Below are 10,144 nucleotides of genomic sequence, written 5' to 3'. Positions count from 1 at the left end.
ACGACGCAAGCAAAACCCTACATACCAGGATTTTCCTGTGGAATTCGGTGTTAAACGCCAGCAGATAAACCATCGAAGCTACATTTTGAATATGTCAGAACACAGAATGAGTTTCAGTTGACTATCAGCTGGCGTTTATCAGCGCATATCACAGAAGACTTTGCGTGTACCAATTCGACTTCTTCATCGACGTTTTAGAAGCTTCAGCACCATACAATGGCCTATATATTTATAAGATGAATAAATTCTGCGTCTCCCTGTCTGTTTGCCGGTGAAAATGAAAAGGCGGAGTCTCCTTATCCCAACTTATACTCGTTGAAGGCCTTTGTCGGATGGGTTTAAACACTCACATTCCAACCTGATTACGATCTCAAGACACACGGAAGCTGGCGATGACGTACGTCGTCTGACACAGTCGAATCGACGGTCGACGGATTCTCAGCGTCAGTCGCCTTGTCATGAGCAGATTGCATTATCCGAGTATAGAATTTTCACTCACGTTCAGACTTAAGTTACAACCACTTTATCGCAACAAGTACAACAAATAAGGAATTATATTTTTCCAGGTTCGTTGTGCTACCGTCCATAATTCGCAGGCCATATTCCATTGGCTGATTCTTAATCATTGCACTTATCGATAGCTCAACTTTCTCGAGATGCTAAAAATTATCAACGAAATCGAAATATCGTTCAAGCAAAATCCCCGAGACGTAGAGATTGCATTCAGTGAAGAAGTACCATTAATCTAGATTTTTCTTCGATCTAGTGTTGATCAGCATTACCGGAAGTTAGTAATGGGTCTTAGACCCGAAACCAAATTTCGATGATAATAATAAGGGTTATTCCTCAAATAACAAGTCATTGTGGTGTTACGTGTAACAGGTTACAAAGGAAGACTCGCCCAATGGAATACATGAGCATTATCTGGAGACTCTCTACTTACCGTAGCGGATTCATTTCTCTCCTCCTGTCTTTTTCACGTTAGCATCTACAGTGTATGGCTGTTATTCTCTCTAGAGGAAACTGCATCAGTGTACATTTGGGATGCGCTACAGAATTGATTTCTAATGGTTGCAGCTAATACCGATTGCAATCAAGCGCTGTAACCAAATGCAACGGGAACTCAGATATGTTCGGAAAGACGAGTCACAATTCTTTCACTTTTTTGTACTACAATTCAAATGCAACGGGAATATATAGCACATACTCGAAAGTCTAATATGAAGCGATTAATTTATTCAATTACATTATTCGTCATTATTGTTATGATCAGTCCACCGTATCATGCCATCAGCTTCTAGAAGTCATGAGCACGATTTGGCACATAATTATGAGCAGCAGCATGGAGTCTTGAAAGAGAGAAGCCACCTTCACAGGCATTTATGTTGCTTTGAGTCGTTCGTCAGTTTTGCAACGTACATCACGCCTGAAGATGCAGTTCTGCCTGTCATGCTATCATGGCCTCTTGGAAAAGCTTTTGAACAAGGGAAGTCGCGTGAAACGCAAGCGAATCATCATTCAGCGTTTCTGGGGAGTTTTCCTCGTGGTATGACGTCTGCAGAAGAGGCGTAATAAATTGTCGCACACAAGTAATCGGTCTTCTGGAATGAGAGTATTTCGTATGCGTTCCTGAGGTCCACGTGGACATCTATTTGCGTTTGAATAGAAGTAGTTGTGTAAGCACTGTTATTGGTTGGGCGGGAAAAGAGATATAAAATGTAGAACCGCAAGTATGAATATTTAAAATCGTTTCTTTCGGGGTAGTAAAGCAGTTTTTTTCATGCTTCTGGCATCTGGCCATCGAACGCTGTGATTCATATTCGCTGGTTACATGGAAGAACACCTAGCTCAAGTTATCCGAAAAAATCCACGCCATTCGTCAGACGGTTATCGAAACGTAGCGTCTGTTGCAACCGACCCCTCGACAACTCGCCCGGGATTTTCCGTATCCAAAAAAGACAAACCTATCGTAACACTTTCGAATAATAAATCACCCACCGTGACTTTCACCCTCACCAATGCTCCGGTATAACCTCTAATGAACCCATTATTCCATGGACACGATTAAACGACTCGACTCGCCCTATGCGTAGTTCTATAATATCAGTAATATTTCAAGTTGCATTTCGTAGTTCAGGCTTTTTTACTGAACATCAATCAGCCTGTACTTTGTGCTTTTATAAATCCTCCAGAATATGTTTACAAATGAATTTAACACGTGGTGTTATAGTTCATCAAAATTGAGTAACAATATCGTAATATCAAGAAAGGTTGTTGAGCAATATCCAAAAAAATTATTGACGCCAATGGTTGACAACCCGAAAGCCATACATGCACGTTAAATAGGCAAGACCTGTACTCTCCAGGGGTCGGGGTGTCAAATATTGAAACGGTGAACGATGTTCAAATTATGTGACGGCGTTTAGAAGAGGAAAAATAAAACGAATGCGTCCTTCTTGCGAAATTTGCCGAGCAATTAATCCCTTCGTTATTTGGGAATTAGTAACCCTATTTCATTCACGGTCTCCCTCTATCTCTCTCTCTCACGCTCCCTTTTCCCCTCCCCTTTTCGGGTGTGTTCGGGCTGTAAGACTTCGTCTTTTTTCATGTTTTTCCATCGAGCGAGAAGAAGCCATCCCCACCGCGATGGCACGAGAAGACTCGTGGCCCGAACCATAAATATGATGTAATAAAAGAAAAATGCTTTAAAACGCTCAAAATGGTATGGAATTAAACGCCGTTATTGGTCGTAAATACATGCCCTGATACATAATGGTACATTTTATATCGCGGCAGCCCGACTGCGGATCTATACCTGTGTTTACGCTAGAAATAACACGTCTTCAATTCCGCTCGGATACCGTGATTTGCATACTCCTCAATAGCCTCTCTCATTCATCGTTACAGATATTGTGAGTATGTGTGTGTATTCGTGTGGGAACGCAAGTAGGCCTGTAAGTATAAGAGATCCTTGCCTTCAAGAAGCAACGGTGCGTAATTTACTCAGGATTCAATCCGTCGTCACTGGTTTTCTGTTCCTTTCGCTCTTTGAACATCCTTCGTACTAATTCCAAAGCTAATAATAAAGTTTTCGCTACCATTTATCATTTAACATAATATTTTACTAGAGCAATCTATGGTGTAGAAATGGAGGTATTATTTCTATACTTTTTTAATAATTTTCGAACCGATAATTAGTTCCTTCAAAGTATCAAAGAGTTACTTTTGACTCGTTTAAGGTACGTCATAATTTGCATACCAGGTGAATGAATTGGTTTTTAATCAAGACTATGGTAAATAACAGTTTGAGTAAGAAGGAGAAAGGAGAAATTAAATTGAAACAAGGTAATCAGAGGACTGATCACCTGAGACATGAAACAGACATGGAACAACACCGTATAAAGTTGCCTTATTTTTTGAAAGCATGACTCCAAGCAATACCAGGTTGGACATAAATCAAATATTTCAAAGTCTGTGCTGTAATTTGATTTTTACTTGCTTGACAGGACATGAAGCTTTCTTGAAAGTACTTTTTGAAAGCTATACCCTTCACAAATTCCCTTGAAGAAATGGTCTCCTCTAAATGTATATAAATACTAGTCCGATATGCTATCGGCCAGTTTTCCTTCGGTAAGTATTGAAATTAGGTATATGAGGTGTTCAATATTCATGGGAAGGGCAATAAAAGCCTGAAATAATAAAAAAAAATGACGAAATCCGATGCTGCGAGAAGAGAGAGAGAGAAAGTGAGAGGAGGGGCGGTGAATTGGACGAGGCGTAACCCGCCTATATTTTGCGGCAAGTCTTTTTTTCTCCTATTCGAAAATTAAATGGAACGCAAGAGCGGCGGGTAGGTACATATATAGCCGTCGTACCACCCGGCGGATCGCTACATAGCGAAGCGACACCTTGGCGCCAAACTCACCCTCTGAGACTTCGCAGACTCACCTCCGTTCCCGGTTTTCCCCAGGCTCACGATCCCCATCCCCGTTCCGTCCCCCACACCCAAAGACTCGACGACCCTCTAGCTATCTCCGAAATCATCCCTTACATTCTGGAGCTAGCGCTATTCTCGAGGGTGGAATGGGCCGAGGTTCGTTGGGGAGGCGAGAGGGGCAGGGCTAGATATCGCCCGAAGAACAAGAATTCTTCTGCTTTCTCCGCAGTGGCGGGCAGAAAGAACGAATAAGCTCTTCACCCCGAGTTGGAGCACGAGGCGTCCCCGAATCCGCTTCCCAAAAATGCGGTCCGAAAAAAGCTCTCTGCTTAGGAGGCAGAAGTGTATTTTTCTACGATCGACCAAGGCAAATCTAATCATGCGACCTCACGCGAAAAGGGTTTCACCGTGTACCAACCACGACTACCGGTGATGTATATTTGAGGGAGTGAATCGTGCAAATCGAAACGAACGTGTTACGCCGTGGTAAAACGAATTTCGGTTTGCGAAACACGTTTATACACCCACCTTCGCTACGCGGCATTCGTTATGTCGTGTCGCAATTCATCAATCATTTAACCGTTCCGCGATCAGCCTCGCACTGTCCAAAACCCGAAATTATTTTTGGCAGGTCGCCGAGGTTTGCAAAAAACCAGTAACACAAACTTTTAGTAGAAAAATTGTAGGTATATTAAAAAAGCGAAACGGTAGAATGCGGTAGACCAAAAATGAACGAATGGCACATACGGACATTAATTTCTCGTAAAGAGAAGAAAAAACGAAAAACGAAAAACAAACACGACTAGCGTATAATGTGTGAAGTCATTTTTCTCGGTTAGATCAAATGAAAAGAGTTACGGCAAGCTGCAGATGCTTGGTTTCCAAATAAACTATCAAATTAGCTAGTAACTAGCAAATAACTGTGAATTCAGCACCGTCAACCAGAGGATTACCCGAAAGTCATTGATGAACGATGAAGGTAGCCAAGAGAATGAAATACGACATATTCCCCAAAGAATAATGCACAACCCATCTTGCGGTGCGAAGGGGTGTAACAGAGTCAGATTCAGTCCCCACAGTGAAAATAGCAAATTGACGTTCAACGGTCTTGCGACCCTCACCAGATATCCTCCCGCGACGTCGAACGGATGCCTGGAGGCAATTGGATGGGGGCAGCGTAATTGGATGGACGATTGAAAGTATAGAACCTACATTCACCCCCTAAAAAGGACCGCTGATTGACCGACTGCGATTTGATGGTGGATGTGTAACGCGTTCCACAACGGCGTCACGGTCATTTACGAACTTACCTATGAGTATGCGATGAGTATGGATATACGTAGGTGCATCATTCGAGGCCACACGAATGTAATTCTGAATTCACTATGTTGACGTTTGATCTGTTCAATTACTCGATCCAAGACTGAAATCCAAGTTTGAATAAAATTTGGCCGAAAGTTTTTGATACTTGGTAGGTACACTTTGTTATTAAAACATCAGTGGTCACCTAGATCTCAAAGCACGTCTGTACCATCTATGGCCGTAACTTTAAATCAACTCAATCAAATAATAGCCAGAACTGATGCTAAGCTGAAAGGTAAAGAATTGATACTTAAACTGACTGTGGATTAACTTTCCCGACGAAATATTTCCACAAATTATTTTCAACAACAGGACCGCTTAAAAGTGGCAACTAATCCTCTTTTCCCGTAAGACCCGGGATTGAAAATAAACGATCTTGCATCGGCCAAACGCATCAGGTACGAGCAGGTACCCATCGGTATCCTGCGGCATTCGACCGACCGAAAGTATATATATCGGGAAACCACGAAAAATCCAAGAAAAACACGCGCGGTGGTAGAGGAGGAATCGATAACAACAATGGTGAGGGCGAAGCGAGGCCTTTGGTCGTAAGGGTGGCGGAGGGTTGGGTGGCGGCAGCCTTATTGGAAGCGTTGGGGATGGGGCAGAGTTTTCCTGAGGGCTGACTAAGGGGCAGTAGGTGGATGGCGGTTGCAGGGGCGGAGGAGGGTGAACGGGGGTGGAAGTAGGCGTGCGGAGGACTTGCGAGGGGGTCGAGGGACGTACGGATGAGGCGGTGGAAGAGGAACGGCGGAACGAACGGCGAACAACCGGCGTGGAACGAACGGTGAGAGCGAGGGGCGAAGGCGAAGCGATGGGTAAAGTACGCCAGGGTATATAGAGTTAGTCTCGGGATTCTAGATACTGGATTCTGCGTGTCGGATCAGAGTTCGGATCGTCAGGTCCATTTGACGATTTGTAAGAAGCCGGTGTATACGTACACATCATACACACACAGCCACATATTATAGTCATACCTACATGTACCAAAGACCGAAAACAGACGTAACACGGCTGAATGAGCGCCCCATACCATCGAAATTTTTTTTCATCCTTCTCCTTTCCTTTTCAGAGTTTCATTCAGAGTTTCAAGATATTCACTCTGGCTTCGTTCTCGGTGAACGCCAATTACTTTGTTCTTCGCTACGAAACGTACAGATATGACCCCACCTTGTAGTTAGATGGAAAGATCGTGGCGATCTTAAATCATTTTTCTTTTTCACTTGTAACGGAGATCTCGATAGATCCGAGTAAGTACACATCTTTTCTCTTTGTTTTGCTGCTTTCCGGTTTTTCGGTACACAAACAGATGACTTATGAACATCTTTCAAGTACCTTTATTACCTCATATAGTCAATTTTTGTGCAACAAAATGACAAGATCCACAAAGTTCGAATGCTGTAGATCTTTTGATCACATAGGTACGTTACTGTAAATCGTAAGACAAAAGACAACCAGACTATATAAACAATTCAGAACAGCACTATACGTAGCATATTTTATATTTCATGTATGTGTTTTTCCATCTTTTATCGGTGTGCATTTTAAATACAATAATAATAATAATATTAATAGTATTAATAATAATATAATAATAATAGCAATAATAATCGTGATAATAGTAATATAATAACATAGTATATAACATTAGAAATTCACACTATGTTACAACAATGTTATATTTACAAAATTGAAAGTTCTGTGCTTTGCATAGGGTTTTTATTATAATATTACATTTATATATATATATGTATATATATAATTTAAAGACATTTTTTCACGTTTAACGTTTGCCAAATCTAAACTCTCTAACATATATATTATATAGACAACATCGCGCATAAACTTTTATCGCAATTATAATTACAATCTCTATGACTATACTATTGTTAAGAATTATTGTTAATTAAGGCTGGTATTATAATGTCATATAATATACAGATAAGCTACTTCCTCTAGCAAAGAGACACGACAAGAATGAAGATTGTTTTTTTTCTTAATTTTTCTTTTTTCTTTTTCCTTGTTTTTGAGGCGTATTATACGTATTATTTGAAAGAATTAATTCAGCCCTAAATAAGGTCTGTCCTATAACACATTGAAGTATGCAGGTAGATACGACGACATAAGTATATTATATGTATAGAGACGGAATTGAAAACCAGCATGCTTTCTCACTAAACGTAACGAGAATATAATTATTATTAAAGATTCAGAAAACTAGTGTTTTATACGTGTTATACATTCAATAATTTTTTCTTTCTTTCTTTTTTTTCTTTTTTTTTTTCACTATCTTGTTTTCTTCCATTTCAAGAGAAAAAAACCGAATCCCTTTCATTCAATATTTGATGCATGGGCTTTTCCGGAACTCTAAACTTTTGCAGTTAGTCAACTGTGCGGACAAGAAGCTTTCGAAACTCATTCGAGTGTCTTTAAGATTGCTTCAGCGATATTCAAAACCTTGCTTGACGCGCTTAACGACTTTTGTCCTACCCTAGATGCAAAGTAGCGCAGATGATTCGTCGTAAGGTATCAATCCGAAAACCTGTCGCGACTTTCTGTACCTGATGAGAACCTCTTCATTAGAAACTAAAAATAGTCAGATCAAATTTGCGTTGACGATACCCTTGAACGAGGAACACCTACCAATCGCTTCCATTGCATTTTAATGCCCATCAACATGTGAGAATGAAAAATTATCATACAATGTGTCTCCCTGCGTTGCGACCAAGATGCGAATCGATGATAGTGCCAAAAACCTGTGTCAAGCAGGGTTTGAGTTACCTCCTAGAGAGGCAGATATAATTGACAATGTAAATCAAACGCTTGATAGAAAAACAATAGCTCTCGTTCTACGAAAGTTAAAATCTCCAGTCTGAAGCCCTTCCAGTTTTTTTTTTTTTTTTTCATGATCATGAACATAGATGTAACAAATAACGGGGAAATCAGAACCGATAATTTTCAGTAAGTAGAAGAAAAGAGTTACAATTATTAACGCTTCCTTGAAGTGTGATATTTTTATGAGTAATTGAAACTTGATACATTGTGCATATAATTAATTATTATACCGTAGTAGATACGAAATTCAACTTGTGGTGAAAGCTACGTCGAGAAACTCGCTAAAGGGAGAAACCTTCTGTCCTACAATTTACAAAGAAGAAGAAAAGTAAACGATCCCGAGGTGGGTACCAGAAAATACTAATTCAGTACCTTTCCATCGAATGAATCGTAGGGTGTGACTTGAATAAAAACTCAGGAATGGTTTTGGTTTATAATAGAAGGAATCGAGATCCCAGGATGCAGCATCGAGGATGCGAGTATGGACGATGCCTGCGGCAAGGCGAGGGAGGACGGGACAACAGCAGGTCTGAGCCTCTCGGTAAGAGCAAGCATCACCTGACAGTGAAGATGCTGAATAGTAGCGAGGAGGTTGAGGTTGGTGTCGATGAGCCCAGCAGCCGGGGAGAATCTCTCTCTCTCTAGCGCTTCGGTGTCGATGTTATTCGCGACCTGAACATCCTCGACGGGTCCTTCGGCTGTCTTCGAGGCGAGCTTGGTCTTCTCGGCGAGAAGCCTCTGCTGGTGCTTCAAGTAGGTGGTGGTGATGGGCAGGCTGTAGTCGATGGGAGTGTCTTTCGGGTCAATACTAGGACTCCAAGGTCGCGCCAAGGGCGCTGAGGGCGGTGGGGACGGCGTCCGACCTTCCGGAAGCATCCGCCGCCTCTTCGAGGACGCCGAGCTCCGGGAACTCGCTCTGTCGGACTCCGGGGTTCGCCGGGACTCGGCGAGGTTCTCCGTCGACGTGGTCGTAGTCGTGATCGTGGTAGCGGTGGGGAACCCGACGACCGGAGGATCCTTCTTGAGGAGGTTCGAGATGCTGAGCGGATTGTACTTCTCCTCCTTGTCCTTGACGCCGGTCGTCTCAGCAGCGCTCGTCTGCTGCTCCGGCTTGTCCTTCGGGTGCTTCGGGTGCCTGTAATTGAATAGACTTTTCCCTTCCGGGGCGTGGCTCGCTTCCCTGGGTCTTTGGCTCGTCTGGACCGGAGACGCTGATAGGGCGGTGGCGGGCGTCGGACTCGGTGGCGTCGCGGACGTCGCCAAGGGCGTCGTCTGCGACTGGGCGGAGAGATTTGTCGGGCTCGGCGTCCTGGGGCGTCGTTGGCACTCCGTACATCCGAGGAGAAATCTGGTCACAGCTTCGCGGGGCAGAAACGCGTACGTTTCGGTGATCTGAAACAAGAAGAAAACGGGGGCGACCCTCGTAAACAGTCCTTCGTATTCGCTCAGCGCGGATCGACCGCAACCTTAATGCTAGATAAGGACGAGATGACGCAGAGGATAGCCACGGTTACCCTGCCTTCGATCCGCAAAAAAACCACTCGAATCAACACAGTTTTAACCAGTCTGACCACTCATCCATTAATCTGAGTAGTTTGATCATGTAAGAAAACAAAACGATTCGTCTATGAGATCATTCCGTGAATGAGTGACTTGCTATCATATATACAGCATCGCTAGCAAGACGCTGCAGCATCTTTGATCCGTTACGTTCCTGAAATTTCTTAACCGCATGAAAACGCGCCCCCGTTATATAATACACGCGTCTTATGAAACCACGGGAAAAAACACTTTGATGTCTCTCCACCTTGCAGGTATTTTCCCCGTAGGCTTCAGCGTTCTTTACCGTTTGATAGCAAACATTTTTTCGGGGGGCGTGAGAGCTCCCGCATAACTTGATCAGAGGACGAGAAAAGATAAGATGGAAGGCCCTCGGAGCCCTGGAACCCGATGGTGTACGCCCCTCGGTATATTCGCAAAACTCGCACAGTTCTGAAATGTGTTTACTGT

The 10,144-nt window shown here is 42.8% G+C and overlaps 1 protein-coding gene across 2 annotated transcripts in view; it reads right to left on the bottom strand.

Annotated features, from left to right (window-relative positions):
• Window positions 1-6,798: 6,798 nt before the first annotated feature.
• LOC124407058 overlaps window positions 6,799-10,144 on the bottom strand; it is a 41,301-nt gene continuing 37,955 nt past the window's right edge. For both annotated transcript variants that reach the window (XM_046882866.1, XM_046882867.1), the window contains exon 4: window positions 6,799-9,526. In XM_046882866.1, coding sequence (XP_046738822.1) covers window positions 8,549-9,526 — 978 coding nt within the window. In that variant the 3' untranslated portion in view covers window positions 6,799-8,548. The remainder of the gene's footprint in view (window positions 9,527-10,144) is intronic.

This window comes from Diprion similis, chromosome 6 (genome assembly GCF_021155765.1).
Source record: "Diprion similis isolate iyDipSimi1 chromosome 6, iyDipSimi1.1, whole genome shotgun sequence".
Classification (NCBI taxonomy): Eukaryota; Metazoa; Arthropoda; class Insecta; order Hymenoptera; family Diprionidae; genus Diprion; species Diprion similis.
The sequence above is the reverse complement of the archived record's forward strand: the minus strand, read 5'-3'. Positions and strand labels throughout refer to the sequence as shown.